Genomic DNA, 27,854 nt, shown 5'->3' with positions numbered 1-27,854 from the left:
TAAGACGTGGTTAACGAGCTTCAGATACTTTCACACTGATAAGACTTTGCAACAAATACAAAGAGACGCCCCCCATGCTTGATTTGAGGCTTACAATGAATTATTGACCACAAGAAGGCGATGTTGTTTACTTAGTCATTCCCCAACTAACTATGATCGATTTGTTTTCTTTCTTGTTGCTCTCTTTGCAATCATCAGCCAAAACTTCAATCAAATATGCGTCTGCTGGTAGTTTCAAGCAGGGTCACACCTTTTCACTCACATTCATCACCAGCCAGTCCCAGAATTGTAAATCTCTGCATGAAAATCTAGCGGTTACGTCATAGCTCTGTTTGGCTTGAATCGTTTGACCCATATTTGGCCACTAAATAACCTCCAACAAACCTTTGTGAAGTTTTCAGTTTTAATTTATTTCGAACACGTGCAGTAGCAGAGCACAAGAAACGTATCGTACCATTGTTTTGTTCTCAAGCGCTCGACAATAAAGAAACACTCAAATATTTCGGAACGAAATCACCAAGTTGTTGCTTTTCATAAAAATCAACAACTGTTGGGTTCATAAAAAAGTAACGAAAGTGGAAAAGAAACTTGAAATTGAATTTATGACGTATTTCTCAAAAGTCACCTTTTGAAATTGTGAAGTTTATTGAGTTGTTTGCAAACCCCGTCACAAAGGCCTAGGCAATGTTGTCTCCCAGACAGCAAACCAACTTCTTTTTACATTGTAAAAAAGTTGGTTTGCCATCTGGGGTTCGCCACACTATGGTCACATATCTGGTGACAATAGTGGTATAGATTATTGGCAGATAAGATGAAAACTAAACTACACGAGGCAGAAGGGAACTGTGCCCCAACGATTGTCCACTGATAACCCCTCAAGCAGATTTACCCAGATGTTAATATCACTTCTCGTTGTAGCGGCCACCAATCAAGAAATAGTTTTCACACAAGTGAAATTCACAAATGCCCAAATCACTTGCATTGGAAGGCACACAGAGAAAAAGTTAAGGGTACCTCTCCCTCCGCTTTTCTCAGGGCTGGTATGTGCCCCCAGCAAACTACAAAAACGACTCTGATTAGATTGTGTTGGTTGAAATTGTTCTATCCGTCCATTTGCAAACATGGCAGGCCCACCATGCTCATCTAGCAATCCTTTCATGATAGTTAGTTCCCTTATCCAAATATTTTTGTGCTTTGGGTGGGAGTTGAACTGGCAACCTTATGAGGATGATCTACAGTTCGTGATGCAGTTAGATGACGCGATGACGTCACAATATGAAAAAGTTACGAACAAAATGCTGAAAACAAGTAAGGTAGTGGTTCGTCTGTGGCAAAACTTAAGACAAAGTGAACTCTAAGATCAGGGATTGATGATTGGTGCGAAAGGAGTGATACTTCATGATTCACTTATTGTGACAAACTATAAACGAATGTAAAAGATTGAATCCTTTACAAATACTTGAATACTTGCCAGAAAAATCCCTTCCCCTACCCTCCCCTCCCCCCGAGTAAGCTTTGAAGAGAAGCCATTGTACATAACGTTCCTTATAGTCGTAAAAATGTCATTCACAAATATAATAATTATTAAGTAAAAAAGTAAAACGAAAATAGTTTAAAACTAAAAAAAAATTATAAAATGCAATTCGGATCAAGTTGCGTACGTCATAATAGAAATTAGACGTTTGTTTCGAGAGTGCGTTGAGTGTCTAGGGTCTTTGTAATTGTTTAAACTTTGCTTTATGTGTTGCTTGCTCTGTGTGGTGTTTCCAAGCAGAAGAGGGTTTCTGGAGTCGTTAAGGGTTGGTGGTTTTTGGTTTCCATGAATATCTGCAAATAAGAGAGTCTTTAAAACAAGTTATATCGAATGGAAACGTGCACCCCGCCGGCGATTGAAGAGCGAAAGTCAAGCGGTCCCACACTCAGTTACTGAGCTTCGGGGAATGAGAAGATAACGTTCTCATCCCTCTATCCTTTCGGCACTAACGAGAGTAGGGTGGCCAGTTCCTTTCTCTCGGCCGCCTTTTCTTCAGCAACTATGCCCACCCAATTTATTACATCTAGGTTAGAGGTGAGCGGAATTGTGGTGGTGGCAGTTGAAGGGTAAAAATCATTTAGAATTGAAAAATATTAAATTCATGAAACTTCACATTTAAAGAAAGCTTGACATGCCCAGTGAGACTTTGCAACCCTATGAAAAATTGAATAGAAAAAATATATTCATCTCGCTTCAAAACTATCCATTTTCCTTTATCTGCATATCAGAGAATAATAAAACAAATCAGTAAGATGACGTGTGTTCCGTCTGCGTTCCGACCAGCTCTTTCAGGTGGCATGCACAGGGTGATTGCAGAAATCCTTAAAACTTTAAATTAAATAAAATACACTCTCTCTTTAAAAAAAACTTCTTTTTCTTCACTGCTGTGTGAATACAATCTATGTACCAAACGTGAATCAGTTTATGAGACTGTAATGAGTGTAAAGTAAACGGCCACGCAACGACGCGGCTGTGTGAGCTTCATAATAAAGTTCATTCAAGTATTGAGTTACCTTCTGTAATGGCGGAATACATCAACATAAAATCGCAACAGTCATCGCTTTCAACGTCGTAAACTATGATATCACATGCAAATTCATTCAACTCCAGCTAGCAATTTAACTATTTTTGCACTGATTTAACATCTGCAGACGTTGAATCAATGTACAAAGTCATTGGTGAGTTGGTTGAAAAGCACCTTAATATTTTTATGAACATCGCTCGACCTGTTCTTGATGGGAGGTGGCTCGTTAACTGATGCCTGCCAATCAAACTCTGAAAAAGTAATTCAAAGCAAACCAGCTCCTTAACCATTCATGTCTTAACCTTTTGTTTGCTGGCAAGTTTTGCTCAAACAATAAAAATACCATTATCATTATTAAATTCCTTCCTTTCCTCAAAGGTTGGAGGCAATAAAGCGCCAAGTTTCTCTGTTGTGAGATAGAAGTAACTTATTGCGAATCATATGGCCAAAACACGGACAATAAAATTCTATTTGAATAAGTGTTGCATCTGATGATTGCACTTAGCATGAAACCTTAGGTAGCGCATACTAGTCATTTTAATTTTTGTAATTATTAGCTCTGCTACCTGCATTGAGCACTTTGTTTTAAATTTCCTACAATTTATTCTTGGAATATGAACAATGAGCAATTTACGTCCAGTGGCATGGTAACGTCCAAGCAGATCGTCTACAACTTTTAAATCGAGAGTTAAAGACTTTTAAAATGGCAAAGAGCCAAAAAGATTAAAGACCATAACACACAGACATGGGGCTGTGTTGCTATTTGAAACATGGAGAATAAAATCTTGAAAGTCTTCCACTGATCTTCACAGGATTACCATCCCAATTAAAACAACCGCTTCAAAAGCCAGTCAAGCATGACGATGTAACCCCACTTTAGTTGCTTGTTGATTAACAGTCAATGAGATAATTTACTTAAACCTGCAACGGACTGTGCAGTTGGCTGTGGCCCACTCACACAAACACTTAAAGAAAGGAAAAATAGTTTTAGAGTTGAAAACAAATAGAAAATAAGGACAAAAAGAGGAATGGCAGCTGGTGACAACCAAATCCCAAACAAAAGTTGAAATATGCCGACTGCCTTGTACGCATCTGCACCAGTAACAGAAAGAAAGCAGCCATCAGTGCTAAGAACACACAATCAAAATGAAAAAAAAATGATTATCCAAGAAACTTCACCAACTTGTTCCACTCGGGCGGAATCCCGGGTGGTTTGTGTAGAAACCCTGTCACAGCCCTCAGTATGGCCATCCATGGAGAATCACCTCAGAAATGTGAGTGTGCCTTATATTGATAAAGATCTACGTTTTGACCGATATACTTCAAAAGATCTACGTTTTGACCGATATACTTCCAACTTACAAGAGGAGCGAAGCACTTTTAACTGAAGCAGCTTGCATCTCATGTTGAATGCTTTGCCACCAAAGTTTTGTGACATCACATTGAACAACGAAAGGAAGTATACGTTCTGCACCAGCTGCGCTGAAGTAAGAAGCTGAACCAAATTTTCTATAATTCAACTTGGGCAGTACATGTTGATCTCTTTTAGTATAAAGGTACGTTGATGTTACTGTTGCCCACAATACAGTAATGTCTATCTTCAGAAAAGAAGAACATAACAGCCATGGGGACAGCCGATGTGCTGATAAAGTAAGCAAACATCTCCTTCCTTTGGAAAGTAAAACCCCATTTGCACACGGAAAATGGAGCGCCAGTGTCCATTAAATTTGTCGAAAAACTATTATCATTTCGATAATAATGTACTGCTTAAAAGTCTTGGAGTGTTGCCAAATTTATTTGAACTTCAACAGTTTAAAAGCACTTGATAAAAAATTAAAAGAATTTACATTTGAAAAGGGGGAATCTCATAGACAAAGATATTGAGAACGGACATATTTGCAATGGTTTGAAGTCGACTCAGGTAATCAACGTTCTTCTTGGCTGATTAACTAATGAGGAACCACGTTAAAGTCGCGGGACGTTTCTTTGATTTTCTTGTCGATTTGGCAGACGTATCAACAAAGCCACCGCGTTGGTCGTCCTGTCACTTTCTCAAAACGTTTACGATGTGTTCTTCCAAGTATACTTTGAATTGTGGATGGTAGAGTGCCATTGCAGCTTTTTATCAGCAAACCTTTTTGGTAAATTGCAAAAGGTATATTCTTGGTTGGCCAATATATCCCATCTTTCAGCTACCAGTGTAATTGCTTTTTCGATCAGATAACGGAGAAAACTAACATGCAATGACGAGGCAAAGGCAGGGGCTTTGAAAGTATACTTTTGGCCTGTAGCCACCACAGGCTACCCATGAGACTTCAGGCCTCAAGTCAAAACACTTCAATGAAAAACAAACTAGAGTCAAAGAATACGCGGTGGTTTCTTCAAGTTTTAGGGTCGTTCGGAAAGATTACGGCCCCTAAAAGCATACCTGAGCCCAAAAGTACCTCCTGCCCCCCCCTGCCAACGCTACATAGATCATATCCAGACTAAAGTTTTCGGGCGGAGAGCAAGAATGATTCTATTTCTAAAGTAATTTTAAAGTGATTGTTCACTTCGTGAAAAACTGTTACATTTTTGAACACTAAGCATTCAGGGTACAGTTAAGAAAATAAATTCTTTCCTCAATTCAAAGTTGACTACAGGGGCGTTGACAGGGGGGTCTAGGTGGTACTTTTGGACCCGGGCCCGGAATATTTGAGGGGCCCGGATTTTAAAAATTCCCCGCGACTTCAAACATAATCAAGATCTTAATATAATCAGATCTGAAGGAATTGCTATCAGAGGTTAAAACTGCTATTTTAGCCGTCAGATGGTAAAGTACCGGGCCCCCTTCTGGGTACTGGGCCCACCATCTCAGGGGGCCTACTAGTAATAGACTTTTGCGTGTCAGTGACAACATGTTTTTTAGCTGCTAAAGTTTACTGTGTGTACTTCCATTGAGAAGATAATTTAGGTCCGGTACCAATGAGATGCTGGGCCTGGGCCCTTATATCAAAATATCTCTAAAATCACCACATTATCTTGGTCGTTATTTTGTGATAGAATTTCAGGGGGCCCACAGGTAATTGACTTTTGCGTTTCAGTAACAATCTGTTTTTTAGTTGTTAAAGTTTACTGCGTGTAGCCTACTTGTTCATTGACAAGATAATTTAGGCCCGGTACCAATGAGATGCTGGGCCCTTATACCATAACATCTCTAAAAACCACATTATCTTAAGTTAAAATGTGACAACATTAGTAAAATTACCTGCATTTGAAATAAAACAGGTTGGTTGCAATTGAATACTTGAAATCAAGACAGGCCCAATTCCTACAAAGGTGTGTTTAAGATAAATGTGTTTTAATTATTTTGGTTGTTTATTTTTTTGTATTTTGTGGTAAAACTTTGGAATTGGCAACTGTTGAACTGAAACCGCTTTATACACTGGTAGTGGTAGGGTCACCATACTTTGTGTATTACTGTTATAGGTTAAACCACAAAGTAGACAGCTCATTTTAAAATGATTGTCATAAATGGGCAAATTATATAAGACATTTGCATAACTTAATTGCAATGCCTTGTATAAATTTTGCAAAAGCATAGATTGAAACCTTTCTTTAGCATAAGGTGAAAGCGTTCATGTTTTGTAGGTTAGCTTCTCGTTAGCATAAACTTTAAGAGTCAGGTACGATTGATTTTGAAGTCTGCCAATAAGTAAACAAGACACATGAAATACTTTTTGTAATACTGGACTAGCTTAAAGTATGGTTGGTCTATTGATATCCCATTTAACAATAAAATATTTTTTCTACATCTACCGGTATAACTTGCAAGGTAAAAGTATTTTTTGAAGTGTCAGAAGCTGCATTAAGGCTGTTGCACTTTTAGCTTAACGTTTTGGTTTTACAGGGTGTTTTGTTTTCTTAAGCTTTACTTCAAAGTGAATGTTACTGGTTTACAACCGGTAATCTAGTTCTAGAATGGTGTAACCTTGCTATGTACCAAGATTTCATTCAGCATTTCATAAAGAAGATGTCTTGTTTAAACTACCGACATTCTTGCTTTGAACATTTCAGATAAACAAAACTCTCAAAGAGGAATTCTTTGAAATGGCTGAACATGGAGGTTTGTCAGAACCAAGCAAACTTTGCTTTGCCATTATTGCAATTGGAGTACATTCGTTTACTATGATTACCAATGGTGCAGATGTGCTGTAAAAGTTTCGCAGATGTTCCAAACAAGGGAATGTTTTTCTCCAAGGTCTTTGCATAGTTTTTTTTTTTCAAAAGTTATGTTGAGCCAAATGTTAAACCTTGAATGTACCAGAAACCATGAAGCATTTAATGCCATCTTTACCCATGTCTTTAATTGCTGTGGTAAGAACCAGATAAAGTGATCAGCAGGCCACAAGCTTAAGAACGACCACCAAAAGTAAGACAAACAATTCAAAAACTGACCTCAAAGTCAAAGGTCAGCAAGTAATAAGCGAACATTGAGTAGTGTAATAGGTATATAATCAATTAACCTGCCTTTAACTGTAGGCCATAAAAATGTTTGTCTTATTTGTAGCCTATTCCATTTGTGCAGTCATATTTTGTTTATTGCTAAAAAATTGTGAACAGTAAACAAAATAGCATTTCTCATAGATTAATTAGCATTTCATTTTTAGCATTTACAATCCCGCAATTATAAATATCCCTGACTTTACAGAGGTAGCTATCAGCAAGTGTAACCAGCATATTACATTTAGATACCAGTATAATAAGTATTTTATGACAGTTGCCAGTATTTTGTTTGTGATTTCAAATCGTTGCTGCTTTATGTTTCATTTCTTTCATTCCAAGCAAAGATGAAGCTATAACTTGATAGACCTGTGTTTACTATTAGTTATATTTCTGCTGTGTTCTGTACACTGCTGGTTTGATGATTGTTTATGAAGTTATAAAAGTTTAACTAGGTAGTAGTTAGCCGGTATTGTGCAGTAAGCATTATAACATTTCATTAAGCACCAGTAACCTATGAAGGCTTTCTGAGTACTGCAAAGTTGTCAGTGAGTGATGAAGCTGTTAGACCTTACCTAGAAACCTATTAACTAGTGTTACACTGTAAATATTGCTCCGTTTTGTTAAAGATCATAGTAATTTTCTTATGTATGCTGTGATTCCTGTGAAGTAGTTGCAACATGTGATAAAATTATTAAACTTCATCTACATAAGTCAGCACTCATGCACCATTTCAATAACAACTGTTTTTAGCATGACCAATGGTGTTTGCATATGAAAAAATAATTACATGTAGAAAAGTTAATTCAACAGTTAGATTACAGCAACTGCTGCTCATAATAATTGTGCTTCTTAAATTCAACAACCACAATGTTCCAAAAATAAAGCAATTAATAAAAAAAATGTTTTAGTGAAATATAGCATGATTAACAACAGGTTTCTAATAATAGTGTATCTTGTGTGAGTAGGCCTAGTTAATAAACCATGTACGCCATTCTGTGCTGTTATGGATTAACACTGTTCTGTTGTGAATTGAAAGTATATCACTAGATTGGTAAACTATTGTTTTTATCGTACTTAAGTTCCTGATTATGCACATTTGAGTTTTCATGTTAGCATTTTGATTGAGTACTTGTTAGCTTTTTGAAAGTATTGTATAGGTGAGTGGTTTAATCAATCAATCACTGGTTTATTTTTTTTCACAAAATATCACATCAAATGCACTGGTACATTACATAAAAGTGAGATAGGAAAGAAGCGAAAGACCTTATGAGGTCACCAAGTCAGCCTCCACCTCGGCGATCCTATAAGGCAAAACATAATTACCACTTGGTGAAAGTGTTAAAATGTTGTTTGTTAAAGCATTTGTGAATTCACTTTTTTTTGCACTTCTAAACTGTTTTGCTATGTTATGGCTATACATTTAAAAATAATAGGTTAGTGAAATTTCAAATGCCAATTGTAATTTTTGGAAAAAATTGCTTCTAAATGTAGGTAACCAATTTAAAATTTTCATAATTTTGTCAATTCTTGTCCGATGTAAAAAATTGTATGAACTCAATGTGATAAGCATGTCAAATTTTGATAGGTACCAGCTTCTACTGTGTGATATAAGATCTGGGTTGAATGACCCATACGCTTCATGACCGTTGCCAGTATGTTTAGAAATCGTTAACACTTTTGGCTTTCATTGCAAGCAAAGGTGTAGCTATGACTTGATAGACCTGTGTTTGCTCTTATTTACATTTGTATTGTTTTCTCAACTGGTGAGAAAGTCTAGTGAAGTGAACCACCTTTCCATATCAGTGCAGTTAACATACACACTACATTATCATAAGTCTGCTTGCCAATAAGGGGCTCAAAATTATTTTGGCCCCAGGGGCCTCCAAAGGGCTTAACATAGCACTTCACTTCAGCTTTCTGGTGGTCAAATAGCCACTTCAGCCACCAAACAGTAAAGTAAGAATTTAGTTTAGTCCAGTATAGTGATTTCCCTAACCATGAATATTACCCGAAACACGAATTTCAACATAAACAGGTTAATATTTGTTTAAACTCAAACTGAAATGGCACAGGTAAGAAGATTGCTATCCCTGTTTCTGCACTAAAAATTGCACTGCACTAAAAACTGCATAAAACCGCTTTTCAGATTGCAGCAATCAGCAAATGTTTGATTGAGGCCCAAACACCTTTCCCAAATCAAATTGAAAACTTTCTGACTGTCTGCACTACCTTTGCTGTAAATTCTCTTCTGGTGAGCCTAGAATACTCTAGCGCCATGTGACAAATAAAAGTTCAAAAAAGCAGCCGCTAGATGGAGATAGTAAGTTTTTCGGTTCAAGAAATTTTAAGATTGCGCAAGATTTGTTAAATGACCATGCTTAAACGACATCAATAAAAGTTTGTAAACAACCTTTATTTTCATAACATAGTCGATGAAGGCCGAAGGGGGCCCGAAAATAAATTGGTACCGGGCCCGAGAAATCCTGTCAACGGCCCTGGTTGACTAAGATCAAAGTTTGAAGTACTAGTACTAGATCAAGGCATGATCGCTTGCGACACATAAGCTACTGCTTATTGCTTGAAGCAACACCATTGTCCACACTGCAAAATGTTGAAAAAATAAAACAACAGTTTGTAAAAATATTTCTCAAAGTTATCTGGTTCTGGTAACTCTGAAACCAGTTCATCGAAGCATGACAGTAGCAAAGAGATAGGTAGTTTATAAAAGGTCATGACCTCAATAGTGGCTAAGAACGCGTGATTACTGAACCGTGGCCACTGTCCTGAACAAGTAATTAGATTCTTTCAAAAATAAAAACATAGCCATGCATGTCTTCGCCTGTGTGATAGTGTGTAACAATAAAAATAACTGCGTCATAAACCACAAACCATGACCACAATGGATACGTACTTGTTTCGGAATCAGATGATGATGGACATTTTCTGCCAAAGGGTGCATGACAAAGTTTTGATCTAAAAGTCCTTCTGCATTTTTTTCCTCCTTTGATGATTTTTCGCGTCTTTATAATTTTTTTCCACATTCCATCTTTACAGCTGCACTTTCGCGATGTGGTCTTTACCCAAGGGCTATACAAGCACACTGAAAATAAAATAAGTTGTTCATTTTTTAACTAAAAGTTAGACGATATACTGTGGAAGTACAGCATCAACTAACATTACAAATGTTTACCCATTGCATTCAAAACTCTTCATTTTCGTCAAAAACACAAAAGCAAAGATGTAACCGACAATACAATATGGCAAATGTCACCGTTTTATACTAAAATGAAGTAAACTTGAAGCAATTGAGGTTAAGTCTTGTGGCCCGGTTAGCAATAACATACTTTGCAGTAACATATATAACCAGGGCCGTTGAGAGGATATTTTGGGCCCGGTACCAATGATATTCTTGGGCCCGAATCATAGCAATTCTGAAACGAAAGAAAAACGCATAATATCCAAAGAATACGCGGTGGCTTCCAGGCCCTCTTGAAAAGACTCTGGGCCGCTAAAATTTTCTCGGGCCCGGGTCCAAAAGCACCCCTGGACCACCCCTGTCAACGTTACTGCATATGACATGTTGTATTATATTATACAGATGTCTTCGATCTACACTTGAGAAATTCACTGCGCACGTGTTCTGCAGTTTGTTTCCTACATGTAGCCAACTGTGAAGTCATAATGCTTTAGTTGTATATGACGTTAAAAAGTATGCAAAATAAAACACGTTGAAACGTATGTGAGATAACACGTATCCCTTAACTGTTCCCTTACATACTGCGTGGAATTCGTGTGTGTGTGTGTGTGTGTGTGTGCGTGTGCGTGTGCGTGTGCGTGTGCGTGTGTGCGTGTGTGCGTGTGTGTGTGTGTGTGTATGTGTGTATGTATGTCTGTGTGAAAAATAGAAAGCAATTTAAAACTATTACAAAATACCAGTTAGTATTTGCTGACAAACGTACGAACAACATAAATTGAAATCACATTGTGTTTCATCGTGCATACACTATGTGTAGTTGTGTTTCAAACACCAGACTTAAACAGTGAGGAATTTCACGTATCCATGTTTAAAGACTTTACGAATGCAATTTTCATTCGATTCTGCGACAAAGCAAAACTGCTAAGGTAATGTCTCACAAAAGAATTTTAGAGGACTAGCAACATTTCACAATTCAAATGATCTGAAAGGAATCATTCTCACAACAATGCTATTATTATATCAAGTGAAGTTACCTTTCCTTGGAGTGCATCGTCGTTTTCGTTTATTCCTTCTAAACCCCTTAGGGCAGTTTTTTAGGCAAGTCCCCTTGTGGAGGAAGCTCTTCCGCGAGCATAGTGCGCATCGAGAAGACGACCCGTCGCATGATTCACAATAACGGTTCCTGCAAGCTGCAGCAACAATTGTGACGTATCAATCAAGGGTTGTAGAAGTGTTTACTCCAGGAGTGGTTGCAGCGTTATGTTAGGATACCGCGAGATCACGCGCGATTCATCTCGATAATTGCATCCAAGATAATCTTCAAATTGTTGTTTGTTGCTTTTGGTACAAAAGATTTGCGGATAGGAGACAGGGCTGCCAGACGTTTTTAAAATTTCCAGCCCAATTGTTGCTGAAAAGTAACCCAACCGTCACAAGTGATGAAACAAGCCCAAAAGTAGCTTAAAATATGACAAATTTGTGCAAAATATAGCCAAAATCGACAAAATTTCGGTAAAAACAGAACGAGACCAAATAAAAAAAAACGCGACTGCTACTCGGCGGGTAAACTGCGGAACTGGCAACCCTGATTGGAGAGGAGCAATGAAACGGTATAAAAGAAATCTCACATAACCGAAAACTTCTACCACAAGATAACAATGTTTGAAATTTTGAATTAAATGAAGTTTCATTCAAAAGTTAAATCAAAACAAAGGAATTATTGAGAACTGCATTGAGCAGTAAATAAAATGTCTCGGAAATTAAACGAAAATTGAGTTAAACCGACTATTCGGATGAAATAAAAATCTTCATCCATACTTTTAAAATTGTAAATACTTTCATCCCACACTTTGTTGGCTAATCAAACGTCTTGCGCGCTGATTGACAAAGCTCCACGCTTCAGTATCTCATATTCTGCTTGTTTGGTTTCAGAGTTTAGAAACTTGTACGCGTTTTCACTTTTCGCAACCGTTTGATGCGAAAATGCGAAGTTTATTCGGATACATCGTGATGTTTGAATAAACAGGTTAAAAAATGAAACAATTTTGCGTTGGAATTCGCTGAAACACCGAAAGTATACGCTTGATTGTGTTTCATGTCAACCCACTCGCACAAATAGCTTTATTTTGGAATACACAACAAAAAGATTAATTCAGCAAACAATGAGCCCGCCCAAGACTGAGTTTGCAATATGTAAGACCCTTTGAAGTTTTTTTTTTTTTTGATTTGTGTACATGATGGATAGAGGGATTAGATGAATTTTATTTACTGTGAGCTCGAAGACAAAAATACGCTTAGCAGAAAATCACCTGATGTAAGATGATAAGATGTTCAACAATGTCAGATTGACATCTCTTGATAGAGTTCGGCAAATTTCGGTTAAATTTGTCGGTATGTTTGTTTCGGTAAACAGTTGTGTATGGCGATGTATGTATGCCTTATGTACATACATTACTCAGCCGGTAATTTACATGCATACGATGCCACTCTGTACAAGTGTATAGCCTACATACTACTGACTAGCCTACATACTACTACTAGTGAACTGACGATGCACTGAATAAGTGCGAAATATATTTTCTGTAACATCTACTGACAACTGATCCCTGTTACCTTAGCAATTGAGGTTTTAGCTTTCTAGATATGGAACAGGGATCGTTTCAGAATAAGACTAGGTCAGAAAGCGAGGCAGACTCCGACGAAAGCTCAGCATCAGCCAAGAGCAGTTAGCTACATACTACTGTGTAATTTTTATCTAAATTGTTAACATTATGCGACAATAGAAAGATATATTACGTCAGAATTAAACCTGTCTTCTGGATAAAGTTTCTGTGTATGTCTTAAAAAAAGGCAAACTTCAATTAAATTGAAAATAGAAAAGTTTAATCAAGAAAATGAAGTATCTCCTGATTTGTGAAAATAAATTCCTTTGCACAGAAAAGTTTAATCTGCTTCTATTGAGGTGGGCAACTTAGAGATGCGCTTGTCCACAGCGCGTCATTTCCTCTTGCGTTCAACCAACTCATGAGGCAATCAACGTATCAAGCCATAGCTAGTTCTCTCCCCCTATCTTTGAAGAGTGCTCATAAAGCACAATGGGTCACGTTGGATCACATTAGCTCTGCGAAGTGAAGTTTTTTGATTGAAATGACACAAATATTGACTCAAAACGAAACAAAATATACTGTATTGAACGAACGTAGGTAAAAACCCATAAGGAAAATATCTATGTTCCTACATTCTCATCAGGGCATTCCAAGAACGTTTATTTTCAACTGCAACACAGCTGCCACATTTTCCAAAGCGATCAAACTGAAGTTTACAATTTTACAAAGTATTTGAATGAGACAAACACAGCATTGCAATGGATGCTAACTTCACATATTGTTTATAAAATTTTGTTAATTAAAAGCATCTGTCACTAATTTTATGAATCAGAATTGCCTAACATCTTAACAACCGTGGGAAAATGTTCTAAATTTAAATGCAGACATTCTACAGCATCAAAAAACATCAATTTGATGTAAAAGGCCCAGCAAAGACGACTTGCGTTCTATCAATGATGATTAGTTGAATAACTCAAAATAATTTTCATGCCAAATGGCGCCATCTTTCTTCTTCCCCACCCACTTTGCAAAATTAAGAAATGGAGCACACACACAGAAAGGAATCGGTTGCACTCAGCCAAGCGGCATCTGTCAATCAAATGGTTAAGCAATGACGTAGGTACATTGCTTTGAGAGGCCGAAGCACTGGCTTAAAAATAGTGAAAAGTAAATTAGTTCAAAATGTCCCAAGTTCATTCGAAGGAGTGAACTTAAATAAGTTTTTAAAGGTTTTTAGCCTCATCTGTTTTCTTCCTTATGCTTCCCTTAAAGTAGCATATAGCCCTGACAACTGCCACAAAGTCATGTGGTAGTGAAAGGCTTGCTTAAAATCAGTGTGTGCTTGCTTGTAAACTTAAAATGGTGAATACCACATACATCCTTGGCCAGCCCAAAAACATGTTTATCCGCAGTCTGCTTTAAGCAAAGGAAATTGTCCAAAAAGAGCAACGTTTGTTTTTCGTAAGTACAAGTAAGCACAACAATAACTTCCACCACATGACGAAATGTGACTGCACAAATGCCTGCAGTTAGCATGCTTCCTTGATTACTTTTGCACTCCTCTTGTCACGTGTACTCCGCGAGGCAGTACTCCGTTCTATTCGTATCATTTCATTCTGGCAGGCTAGCGAACAACAGCTTCTTTTGTTCAAGTGTTGAGTTTAACAATCTTACGTTGTGTATTTTGTTGCAGAAATTGCGATTCGATCATTTTTCTTTTGTTAATACATTTAAGAAAAATAACCGTCTTTGTTCACTTAATTACCAAATATTGTATGGGAAGATAAACAAAGTATTAGGTAATTGCTGTTGATGTAATCATCAAACAAATAACTTCCCAATGATGACTACACGGTGGCATAAAGACAGTCAGACAGATGTTATAATTAAGGCTAAATCGTCTAGAACCTAAATAGATTGAAATTAATCTCCTGGGTACCCATCTGCTAGGGAGTTAAACTTTCTTTTTTAAATATTTACATAGCTTCGCTTAAACACATAATATAGTCGAGGTAAATATTTCCTGTCTAATTTCTTAAAGTTAATCTAAGTTCAAAGCAGTTATTCGGTTTAAACTTTCATAGTTTGTAGTTTTGTTTTGTTGTTGGTGAGAAATTTAAAACTTTATCGTCCCATTTAATCCAGCTGGTCACACCACCCATAACCCCCAAAAAAACAATCATCTCCGTTCACAGATGAGAGGACAGTTAACATCCTACTTGCAAAAGCCTTTGAGCTAGAGGCTACTATACATTAAAATGAATAAGGGTTGATATGTATCTTGCTGAATGTGATGTGGTGACGTCAGTGATCATCATGCACTGGGTGACGAGGGTTACTTGACTATGACGTCACAATTGAGAAACTCTCGTAAACAAACCAGGTGGTGACCACAATGGTGATTTTGAAAGCAAACAAACTTTGTAAGAATATCATCGAGCGCACATCAGCCAGCGGTGTGTGAAGCAACTTCCTTGCATTGCGATGATTTCGTCCACAAACAGCGACTTGATTGTGACGTAACATTTATAGAAATTGGAATGCTCGATTTGTCAAGTGACGTCATTTAAATAATCCAAGCCGTTTCAATGCATGAAAATTTAATTTAAAACGATAAATATTGATTAATAAATAAACATTTTCAAACTTTTAGTTTTGTCCGAAACAACTCAATTGAATTCAGTATCGAACAAACGCATGAATTGTTGCTGCAAAAGTATAAAAGCTTTTCATTTCAAGCGTGTTATCAAGAGATCCGGAAAGGCACTGAAACTGTGCTATAAACCGGTATCGAACCGGCGACCCTATGGCTGTCGGGCAGGCGCTTTCACCACTCAGCCACGCAGGACATTGCATTTGATCAGTTATTGCCATTGACCAAAACAATCATTGACAAAACAGACAAACGGCGAGCATTCATCAAACAGGCTAAGCCGATGCTTAGTAACTTACGCGTGCAAGTACTTGGGGAGAGTTTTGAGTAACGAGTATGGAAGGTTCTTGGGCACGAGTGGGCGCACTCTGCAACTATTTTGTTGTTCCTTTCATAAACGAAAAACATTCTTCCACCAGAACAATTCCTGCAAATTCCACCCGGTGAGCAATCGAAGCAGTATTCCACACAAGGCATTGATGACTCTGGATAAAGAAGAACAGGTGATGAAGATAGAAGAACGATGTCACAACGCAGGAACTAATAACAATGGTGATGTGCAATTAGCGCCTTTCATCAAAATGACATCATCATTATCAAAATTATAAGAAGCATTAAAAATAGACACACTAAAAAACCATGATTAGAATAGAAAATAAGATGCGCCTAAAAGAATCTATAAAAAAATTTGTGGCAAAAGGAGTTCAAGAAAAGATTTAAAAACAATTCTTGTTAAACGTTTTCAAATGAAATATCATGGAGGAATCATTTGAGAATATTTATTATGAAGTTTTGTGATACTTCTTAGCTTATAAGTTCGCATGAAGTTTCTCAGAGTAAAATACTTTCAAAAGTATTTAAATACAGATTAACTGATAAATTTGAACGAACAAAAGTATATTCAATAAAACAAGCAATTTTGAAAATGTGTGAAAATTTATACGAGATACGATCATATCTTATGAAAAATTCACTGCTGAACCATATCAGTCTATAGATGAATCAAAAACGAATATTCCACTCAAAATATGCAAATTAGAGGAAGCTCTTAAGCCTGGTATTTGCCGGATAACTATCTACTTTTTAATCAAATCTTTGTTTAGATTATTCACAGATTTGTGATCTTCATAGAGAGCTAACTGAATCTTCAAGAACTGTAAGTTTCTTTTATCACATTAATTCAGCATTTAAGACGTGGAATCAACATGTGAAAATAAACTTATTTTCTGGCTAAGAAAGTGCTAAACTTTTTCATTGATTCAACATCAATATTAGTCGGTTTAATGCACACACAGGTCAACCTAATAGCTGAAATAATATGAGCTTCAATCTTTGAAAACTTAAAATAGGTAGGTTGCTGTATGTGTCACCTACTAAACATAACGGAGCCACCGCAGATGTAACAGTGATAAGCTCTAGCCAAGTTAAAATTATGAATGCGCTCATTTTTGACCACTGCAATTATCCACTATCTTGTTGCTTTTTCCACACGTTTTTATTGCTTTTTAGTTTTATCATAAACATATGACCAATGAAAAAATAATACGTTGAATAACATTATTCAAGCCACAGGGAAATAATTTAACAGTGTAAATTCAAACATTTTCGGCACAGCATAGCTCTCGTCAAGAAAATATTCATCTAACAAAGGAAATAGTTACTACAATCCCCACATAGTAACACATGCCGGAAATTATATGATAATTAAGCTGAAACGCAAAACTACGCGCTTGTATGAAATCTTCCAGCATTGTTATGTTAGCCACAATGCAAATAGAAAACAATATAAAATTAAAGTTAAAAAATGTTTCAACCTACGCATCGTACTAAAGCAAAGCAGAGAACTCTCACAAGAAGATAAAATTTTATTTTTTTATAGTTATTGTATGAGAGTTTATTTATTTTTCTAAATCAGGAATTTTTATTTTACATTCTGTCTCAAACGCGCTTCATTCGAGACGCAACAAAATGCTTTAAGTCAGTCAGAGCTGTAGGATATTTCCTGAAAGTTATATTTTATTCCATGGAATTTCGGAACTTACGAAATAAAAAGATGTGAGATGATTTGGTTAAGAAATAGGTGTCAAGATAAAAAGCAAAACTATTGAGAAATCCGGAAGAAAGGCGAACGATTCCGGCAAATAGGTTCGTTATAAGATAATTGTTTAGTTTAAGACCACCAAAATACATCAACATCTCTTTAAAGTTTTATTAAATTCAATTCCTCAATGCATGTTTGCAGCAAGGGACATCTTTTAGAATTCTATATGGCTATTACCACTCCAAGTGTCCGAGTAGCAGCAAAAAAATAAGAGTTATGTTTCTACTGTAGAATGGCGTCTGCACAGATGAAATCACATATCTCAACTTGCAAATAATGGAGGGAAAATACAGAAAAATTATGAAACAAAATACGCGTTGAAAGCAACTTCTAAGATCAGGTGACCTTTATAGGAGTCTATGGCGACATAATGGTTATGGATGACAAAATCTATCGATTGAAAATAGTTAAAAAATTGCTCGTGGGTCAACGAATTACAATCTCCGCCTAGTAAGCTCGAATGTTTAAAAGAAAAAAATTTGAAATATTTCCTTTAGGCTTTTAAGCTCGGTTTGTAGCAAATTTCTTTTGGTTTTGCTTAGAATTCAGTTAAATAAGAATTAGCAAATTCGACGAATTTTTCGTTTAAAATTACAAAACTAAACGAGTTTTCGAATTTTCATCCGTAGATGTTCAATCACTGCAAAACACAGTTGATTTTCTGAGTGGTAAAAACTTATTTAAGTATTTCATGTTCGAAAGCTTCCAATATCATACAAAAAATAACGTAAACATCACGTAATAGAAATTTAATTACTCATTTGTTAATATACAAAAACAATAATATAGGCTACAAACAAAAGATTTAAGCCTTAGATTGCCATCTACGTGACGCGGTACTGCAGAATGTTGAAATGAACTCGTGTAGACAAACTCTTGATGCGCAACAGGCAGCTTTGCTAAGGAAATATCTCTCACTTTTATACAGTATTAGTATTTTTTTACTTTGATTCAACATTTGCAGACGTTAAAAGGTAAAAAAGACAAATTGTTATCGAGAAATGGAAAAGTTTTTGCTTTCGTTTCTTGATCATAGGGAGCTGAATCCAAAAATGAATTTAAAAAAACTAAAACGATATTAAAAAAAGAAACATTTAACAAAATAGTACACTATGACGTAAATGCGCATCCTCAGAGGAAAGTTCGGTCGCACCATGCAAGAAATCTGAACAAAGCAGCTCTCAGCAAAATTCTCGCTTAAATTTTGCAAAAAAATCTATACCAGTAGATCCTGATTAGAGAAAAACCCAGCAGGGTAAAAGACAAAATACTTTATTCTTCAATCAATCGACCAACGCTGAATGCAAACCCTTCAGCAAATGAAAGAATGCAAAGGGAAGAATTATTGCTTCAATTTGTAAATCTTGAGACCTGCTAGACAGCTAAATAGGTGAAAAGATTGCAAAGAATGTTAAATATGTGAAATCTTTGAAACAAACATATTTTCTGCAATTACTTCAAATACAATTTCCCACGATGCTTGGCAGCCGAGTGTAGCAAGAATTGACAGCGATAGACACCGGTCCCAGAGAGAAAAATCCGTTTGCAGACGTTGAATCAATGTAAAAATGACGAGATTTTCTGTTGAGCTGTGTCAGCCATTAGGCCAGAGCTGCCCTTTAGTCGCTCCCACGCACCATTACCATTCATGCATAGGAGTAAAATATATCTAGTGGATAAACCCTGGTTAGGTCTGCACATTCTCGACTTGTCCTGAACTGTGCTAAATATCAAGAGTTGATACGGATTTAAGGTCTGCAGACGTTGAATTAATATAAAAAATAAAGTAACTTTAGCAGGTTTAACATGTTTGTTGCAGATTTAAGTAATTTCTGATGAGGACACACGCACGTGTCGAAAACGTTTGAGTTGATTATTTTTTAAGTGTGTTATATCTCTTTGTAATAAAACATGTTAAACCCGCTAAACTTTCTTTGTTTTGTCTGTCTGTGGTTCAACAAAGCAAACTCTCTACCAAAGCTTTATTATAAAAAAGCACATATTTGCCAACTTGGCTGTGATAAACCATTGGATCAAACTCCATCGCTCTCAACACAATCACTTTCCAAAGACCAAAATCCGTCATTTTTACATTGATTCAACGTCTTGAGTTATGACGAAAGTGAAAAGTATGCTTGTAGAGGGGTAAAAAGGTAACCAAATTATTGCGTCACAATAAAAGCTTTTGAGCTGTTCACTCAACCGTGGTTCAGCGGACACGTGACTGGTTTATTGAGGCACGCGCGCTTTTGTCTGTTGCTGTTTTCAAATGCCACATAATGTCAAACAAACATCACCTAAGTGGTAGGATGGTCATCTACTTCGGCTCTAGTGCAGGCAGGTACGAGTTCGATTCAGGTTGAGTCACATGGAAGACTAAAAACGCTACCGATTGTGTTCTTTCATAACATCGAAAATATGAATTAAAAATTAATAAAACCAACTCTGTCGCTAAAAGACCTCAGCAGTTGTACAGCGGCAATAAATAAAACCATAACATTAAGACAAATCGCAGATGACCTCCAACCATACATTTGTGGCGTAGCCAGGAAAAAAATTTGGGGGGGCCAAATATTTGATGAATTGAAGAGAACGACAAAGTGTTTGATTTAAGACATCACTACTTGATGTGCAGTGGCGTATCCTGGTGGCTTGAGCAAGGGGAAGCAATGAAACTGGTGGGGGTTAGAGCGTGCCGAAGGCACGCGTATTCTAGGGGGGTCCGGGGGCATGATCCAACGGAAAATTTTTGCAAAATTACACTTAAATAATGGATTATAGCGCTTTCTGGAAACACTTTTAGGGTAATATTTGTATGAAATTTATTAGCAGATAAACAGCTATTAACTTATTAAAGGTAGCTCTTACACACGAACGGGCAAAATCTGCGGCTAAAATTAGAGAACACCAAAAACTCAGCTACACAAAAACCCAACAGAGTAAGCGATTCTGAAATTGCTTCCACAAATTAGTTAAAAGAAACGTAAATCGAGTAAATTTTGCGCGATTTACGATTTGCAAAATTTATTGGTGTCTTTCTGTGTGTCTAAAACAAGTCCTTGGGGTGTTAATAGCCAGATGTCTTGGAAAACGTTATAAATTTCTACAAATTTCGTTATATTTTCAACAAAGAGCTTAACTTCGGAATCCAAACTTTGAAAATTTGGGGGGGGGCCATGGCCCCTTTCGCCCCCCCCCCCCTGGCTACGCCTATGATTGGAAAACAAGCGGAATAAACCATCCAGATGTTTTATTCTTGTACATTTTTTTAAACTCTCTATTATATTTCTTCCTACTGTTTACGCTTCCATCTATCTACATTAGAAACCTCTTAGCGCCTGCAAGCTATGTATTGACACACATCAACAAATAAACTGAGCAACGAAAAAACTTAGTGTTCCTCAAGATCAACAAAAGAGCATGGCATATGTGCTGTACACTGCATATTATTAAAACAAACACAATATTACAGAATACAGGTGTTGATCAACTCTTTGTACATCAGTAAACAAAGCCCAGTCAGCAAAATCTGTCATTTTTACATTGATTCAACGTCTGCAGGCGTTGTAGGCAATGTAAAAATAACGGATTTCTTCTGTTTGGGATGTTTCTGCTTGCACTTTCTCGTCCATCAGATGAACATTACAATAATTATTACAGAGAAGTGAATAATTTTGATGAAATAATGAATTTTCGGTTTAATACAAAAGGTTTAATGTTAATAATCTTCAACGTTTAATAATCAAATTACTGCACGTGCCAGATTTACCTAAAATGACATCATCTTTATGCAAGAAGTTACCTGTATTAATTATCTTCAGGCGCTTTTGGTTGGATTTTAAAGTGAAAAGATAATGCGTAAGCTACTTGAAATTTATAAAAATATATCAGTTCAAATCGGCGTCATATGACAATTAGTGAATTATGAGATGACAATAATTGGTCAAACGTTATCGACAAAACAATTACAGCAATCACTAAACAATTAAAAAACTAATTGACGTGAAATAGTTTTAAAATTATGCCTAATTATGTCAAATCACATCGGCAAAATAGGTTAAAATTGCTTTTTGTTTAAACGAATTGAGTTATTGGTCGAACTTACATCATAATCAAGCACTTAATTGATACAGGACACAGCATATAGATTCAACCTGAAGAAATAGCTTCAATTGTCGTATCACAATGATCAACACGAGTGAAGTTTCAATTGAAACGAACCCAAGGAAATGTTCAACCTCCTGTCACGATGACAGCAGCACAGATGCGTCAAAATGAAAGCAACAACCTTGAAAACAGTTTGAAATCCACAAAACACGTGATCTTCACTTTTTTTGAGTGATGGTATGATATCAACTGGTAGAGATAACTATCAAGAGTACTGCAAAGGGAAATAGCAGTCCCTATAAACTTATAAGATGTACTTCCAATGCCTTGGGCCAACTTCGAAACTTTGTTATATTTCAGAAAAGTAACGTAATTTTTAGTTTAAGTGCCTGTACGTGAGAGAAAACTTGACCCTTGAAATTGTACAGCAATACCACAACACATTTTACATTGAAGAAAATTCAGTCATAATTCGCTTTAATTTCTTCAGCGTTTAAATCGTTCAAAGATGAAGCATTGCTGACGTCACTAAACCTGCTGTGGTTAATCTTGTCTTCAGCTTAGCATTGTTCGTTCATGTATCATTCTTGTTTACAGGATTAGATTTGAGAGATTCAAGTGATTGTACATCGACAAAAAAGAATCTGATTATGACCTAACACTAAGAGATCAATGGAAGACCGACATGACCTTTGATGTGCCATGTTTCCTTCGGTTGTAACAATGTGGTGCGAAACTATTGCTGTTATTCATCTACTTTAAATAAACATTTCTGCCAAACAATATGCAAAAGAAAACATAAAATGTGTTTTTACATAGCGGTGTAGGCTATAAATCGAAGATATGCCTTACTCTCACCGCTTTGCACAACAACACAGACAGTGTCAGTGCATCCGTAAAGAGGTGCAACTGAGTACATTATTGCTCTGAATCCATTCCATTGTTGAGTGCCGATCAAGAATAAGATTCAGAACCACATTTAAAAAGACTTTGGTATGATTCGACAGAGTATCGAACCCATGCCTACCGATTAAGAGATTCCAACCAGTAAACCACCGATCAGATTTACGTACACGTAATGGTCTACTACAGAAAGCAATCCCTTCAAACCAACGAAGGTTATTTAGGAAAAGGAAAGATTTTGATTTCGCTCTATTCGTCATGATGACTGGAGTAATGATGTGGTAAGCTGTCAAGCACAAAGCCTCATATTCCCTCATTTGCTCGACCACAACAGGATTTAGATTTGCAGATGCACTTTTTAGGTGTCGTCTTACAACAAGATAACGAAATCTGGTGTACGTGTTGGTGTTGCAGAATCTGTGCACATGAAACTTTAACTTGAATGTCACGTTTTCGATTGATGCAGCAACCAAACATTGACGCACATTCCAACGACGCAAAAGTATCTATGTTGCTTTAAATCACTAAAACTAAAAAGCAGCGGAAACTCATAATCAAAACAACAATTCAACCGTTTTTTACATTGTTTCAACGTCTGCAGACGGTTGATTTGCTGTCTGGAAAATATACAAAACAGTATGACTAGTAATTTAATCTCGTGAGCCAACGATAAAGTTCACAAATAAATTCTCGCAAATTTGCCACAAACTTTTCCATGTTGTTTGATTGTGCTTGAAAGTGAAAAGTGCGGAAGATCTAACGAACTTTCAATAACATGAAGTCGTTGATTGTGGAACAAAATTGGAACGAACGGAGCAAAATAGCGTACAACGATTTCAAATAAGGACAAGTAGCCTAGTTTTTCCTTACTGTTTTATTTTTTAAATCTTTCTGCAAATTTTTTTTATCTGATCTTAAATATATTCTAATTTAGCTACTGCAATGAATTCAGCAGAAAACTCAAGTGACCGCGTTCTGTGTGATGTGATAAAAGTCTTTTTGTGTGTACACATTGAGAGAATAGGAAACCATATTGCAAAGTTATCGACTATTTATTGTGTGGTTAAAAAATAAGTCGAGAAACTAGAAGCTGTAAGAGTCTAAGTTGAGGATTGCCTGAACATATCAAGCAAACATGCTTCACCGATCACTCTGCAATGTACAGAACAGTTGTATGACCCACTACAGGCCTCGAAATTTGTACTTTTTTCCGGCGGTCAAGCACGTCCTACCGGATTGGCCCTTTCAGCGGACATTTAATATCTCAACCGGATATATTTTTTACATGTAGATTTTGCACAAAATCACACTACAGTATTGTGTAGTCGTGTTTGTAGAAGAAGATTTTCTACAACAGAATAACTCTGCAATGGTTGATGGCTTAATTAACCGACCCTGAAGTAGGCTATACTGGAACAGATTGCTTGCAAATAAATCAGTGCGTTAATGACAGTCGTGTAATGACGCAATAAACACAAATGAAAACAACAATCCAAATTTCCTCATTACAAAAGCAACTACGATCACTTATTCCGTGGTTTTCGCGTTATAGAATCGTTGTACCAAGCGATTACTGCCGGCGCGGGGTCGTAAATCTCCATGTCAGTGACATTAGTGACTCAATAGTGTTAGCCCTCAATAGTGTTAGTGTTAACTAACTAACACAATTGTGTTAGTCTAACACCCTCCCTTCTGTGCAGAAATTCTATTTCTATCAGTATCAGCGTGAATAAAGTCGCCACATGCGCCTAAGCACGTGCGGAACCCAGCTGAGACTTGCTTCTCTGTGACGTTTCTTTTTAACAAACGATCAATGTAACGCAATAATCCTCAATGTTAAAATTAGAATACATATCCTGCCGAAAAGTTCAGACCACTTTATTTCAAAGCAACATTGCAAGGCGTTGAAATGATGTAAAAATGGCTACTTTTGCTATCAGCTCGTTAACCACGCCACTCTAATGTGATCTTTAAAGCAATTGCCTGTACTATTATTGTTTCAGCTCCGTATTTGTTCGCGTTAAACAAACAATTGTAACAATTCAAATTTAAAATATATTTTTGCTGCATTAGCTCTATTTTTGTCAAGAGTTTTGCGGCGGTCATTTATGACCGACCAATGAGTCGGCTTCGGCAGACATTCAAGGTCATTACGGAGGTCATGTCCACCATGACCGCCGGAATTTCGAGGCCTGCACTATATCCATATAAGTCATGCATCAGTGACGCAGCTAGACAGACAATCTTAAGGGGGCCCAGGCAATTGTTGGGAGAGCCATGGCCACCTGGAGATGCGGCCTGATTTGTCACATTTTGCAGATTTAGATTACAGCTACTGCTAATGCTTGACTGACATTTTTTGAGATGTTTTTACTTTTTGCGGTTTCCTTATGACATAAAACTTTTTTGTTGCCTTGGGGAAGCAGTAGCAAATGAGAAAAAGTAAGTTGAAAAACGCAAAATCAGACTGTTATTGAAAAATTAACAGTCTGACTAAAATCTTCGAAATCAAATTTTCTTTGTTTTTCAACATGTGAGGATGTTAAAACCTATTGTGTCATCTGGGGAAAAGAGCAAAGAAAGCGTAAAAATCTAATTTTTAGAAAAATTTATTTAAACGTTCGCCCAAAGTTAGAAAAACCTGGAAATTTCTGCAAAATGTGACAAATCAGGCCGTATCTTTAGGTGGCCATGGGAGAGCCTATATTTTAATCTTTGAAATAAATAGTTTGTTTAAAAATACAGCTACTTAATGCAGCCAAACACTCATGAAACGTCATTTAACATATGATATGATGTCATCAAAACGTTGTAATACTGCAACATTAAAACATATTTTTTGTAGGAGGGGACAAGTTAAAAGTTTAGAAAGCAACAACGGCCATCCTCGAATTCATGCACGTCACACAGAGACACGTCACACTGGGAATAAAACCTGATTCAAACTGATTCAGATAAAATCAGTACACAGAGATTCACAAACGCACTCGCACGTTTGTTACTCTCTACAGCAGGGGTCACCAAACTACGGCCCACGGACTGATTTCATCCGGCCCGCTACGTGCTGCGGAAATAACAGCTGCACTACAACTGTTTTAAGGAAAAAAGTTATCAAACTTTTTGTAAAGGACTGACATTGCTATTGAGCTACACGCAACCTGCTAATGATTTTTCCATATTGTTTCTTCTTGGAGATTCTAAGTCAATGGAGATTCTAAATAGTTGTATATCTTTTCGCAATTTGCATCCGCCCGCAGCTGTTAATCTCGCAGCATTCCGGCCCTCAGAGAAAAAAGTTTGGTGACCCCTGCTCTACAGCAAAGTTGACAGATTTCAATTTTTACATTACAAACTGCAATAGAAAAATCACACAACAGAGAAACTCGCCGCTTCATTGCATTGAACCCTCCACGAGAGGGAGGGTTTAATGATGATGAAGAAGTCAAAAAAGGGCCAACAAAATTATAAAAAAGCCAAACAATGAAGTGAAAATCAAATCACTCAAAAACGGTAAACTTAGCAGCTAGCTGTGTTACCTATCAGCAAACATCGATTCATGAAAAAATGCATGCACTAAAGTTTAGTGACTAAACTAACATGATAAGCGATACTTTAGAAGAAAAATCACGCACAAGCTTTGTTTGGTATAAGTAAAGACAGTTTGGAAAATAACTTGAATTGTCCTTACGAATTTACTTACATGTTTATAAACGCCAAATTGAAAGAAGAGATAAATTGTGTTTGCAGCTATTCATTTATAACTTCGTGTAATTGATAAATGTCAAAAGAATATTGGAATGATGTGGTAGCCTACTATAGCCCAAGGTCTACCGCCACTTGCCGCCAGATCTGACTACAGAGGCGTAGCCTAGTCAGGGAAGGCAAAATGAGCACCCACTAACCCCAAAGTCAAATTTTGTGGCAAAACTACATAAAAAAAATATCCGATTCTTGAACCTGGCCGCAAAAAGGCCAAAGTGGAAGTCCTGTTGAATAGTTGCACCCTCTTCTCTGGTTTGAAAAAGCAACTTGTTACGTATTACGCAATCACCATCACTCAAACGTCAGAAGTCACCCATTTCCACTTGGTCAAAGCCTTCTCTGATGTAGGCCTAATGCTTAAGCTAATGGACCCCGTTTGCATAAACAAAACTAATGGGGTAATGAATGCTTGCAAATCATCAAAGAAGTTAAATTATCGGGCTGGTGTAAACAGATCCTCCCCTAAATGGTAACCTGAATAAACAGTGCACATATATGCTTATCAGCATGTTGGTAAGGGCATTATTATCTTTTTTCTCAGGATAGTAATAAAAATGAAATCGTTTCTTTCAAAGACCATGATTTATTTGTATTTTGCAAGGATCTGCATGTTAAAGGATTACGCCTATCTACATTTAAAACCATAGCTTTGGTTTGACCAAATGCAATTTCAGTCTCCGACTTATTCCGCAGTTAAGCGGCTTGTTCAAAGCGTCTCTCCAACAACAATGTAAATCTTGCAAAAAAAACAGTGTTTTACGAAGAAGGAGAAATGTGTTTAACATTTTCATTAAAAAGTATAAATATTCAGCAACAATTGTGATTACAGCATGTTGACAATTCAACCATCAAGTAACTTCAAAAATCATATTGAACAGAATGACTGAAGTTTAGTCAATGTGCAGTGGTTTGTTTAAACAAGTCATGCAAGCACCATTGTATAAAGAAAAACTAGCAACTTGCCATTGATGGAAATTATTTCCACGCAGTGATTCCACAAGCCAAAGAGCTAATGCACTGCTAGTTATTCTTAAATATTAAAAAATACAGTAGACCGGTTAATTTAGCATCATCACATTCACTTACTGTCTTAAAAGGTAGGTTCTCTAAATTTTCATACAAAAACTGGTTGTGGGAACAACCTATCATTCGGTGATCAATCCTGATCATGCGATAAACATGTTTACAGAAAACTAACTAAAAGTCAACAACAATCTTACCTCGTTTTATTCTTTGCTTTGTTGTGTGACAATGCAGGCAAAAAGCAGACATCAACGCAATTATGACGTAACAAAGTGCAATAATATAAAAGAAATATCCCTTTTTGAAGACAGTCAGCAGCATATCAGGCAAAATGCGAGCTTCGCAAGGCATTTTACAGAGGGCTCGTATCCAGTCTTTGCCACGTTCATTCTTAAGCCTTTAGGGCAAATTCTTTGTAGCTGACAAGATTAGGCAGATTATGACCATCACCGGCTCATTA

At 36.7% G+C, this 27,854-nt stretch overlaps 1 protein-coding gene across 1 annotated transcript; it reads right to left on the bottom strand.

The window, feature by feature from the left end:
* Positions 1-1,466: 1,466 nt before the first annotated feature.
* On the bottom strand, positions 1,467-27,832 carry LOC145780024 (R-spondin-2-like). The gene is made up of 5 exons (XM_082591727.1): positions 27,592-27,832; positions 15,798-15,983; positions 11,274-11,429; positions 9,955-10,143; positions 1,467-1,827 (listed from the first exon to the last, which is right to left on the bottom strand). The coding sequence occupies exons 1-5, from the start codon at positions 27,743-27,745 to the stop codon at positions 1,649-1,651; spliced, it is 864 nt and encodes a 287-aa protein (XP_082447853.1). The 5' UTR covers positions 27,746-27,832; the 3' UTR covers positions 1,467-1,648.
* Positions 27,833-27,854: the final 22 nt, after the last annotated feature.

Source organism: Aplidium turbinatum, chromosome 11 (genome assembly GCF_918807975.1).
Source record: "Aplidium turbinatum chromosome 11, kaAplTurb1.1, whole genome shotgun sequence".
In the NCBI taxonomy this organism is placed as follows: domain Eukaryota; kingdom Metazoa; phylum Chordata; class Ascidiacea; order Aplousobranchia; family Polyclinidae; genus Aplidium; species Aplidium turbinatum.
Note: the sequence above shows the minus strand (reverse complement) of the source record. Positions and strands in the feature narration are given on the sequence as shown.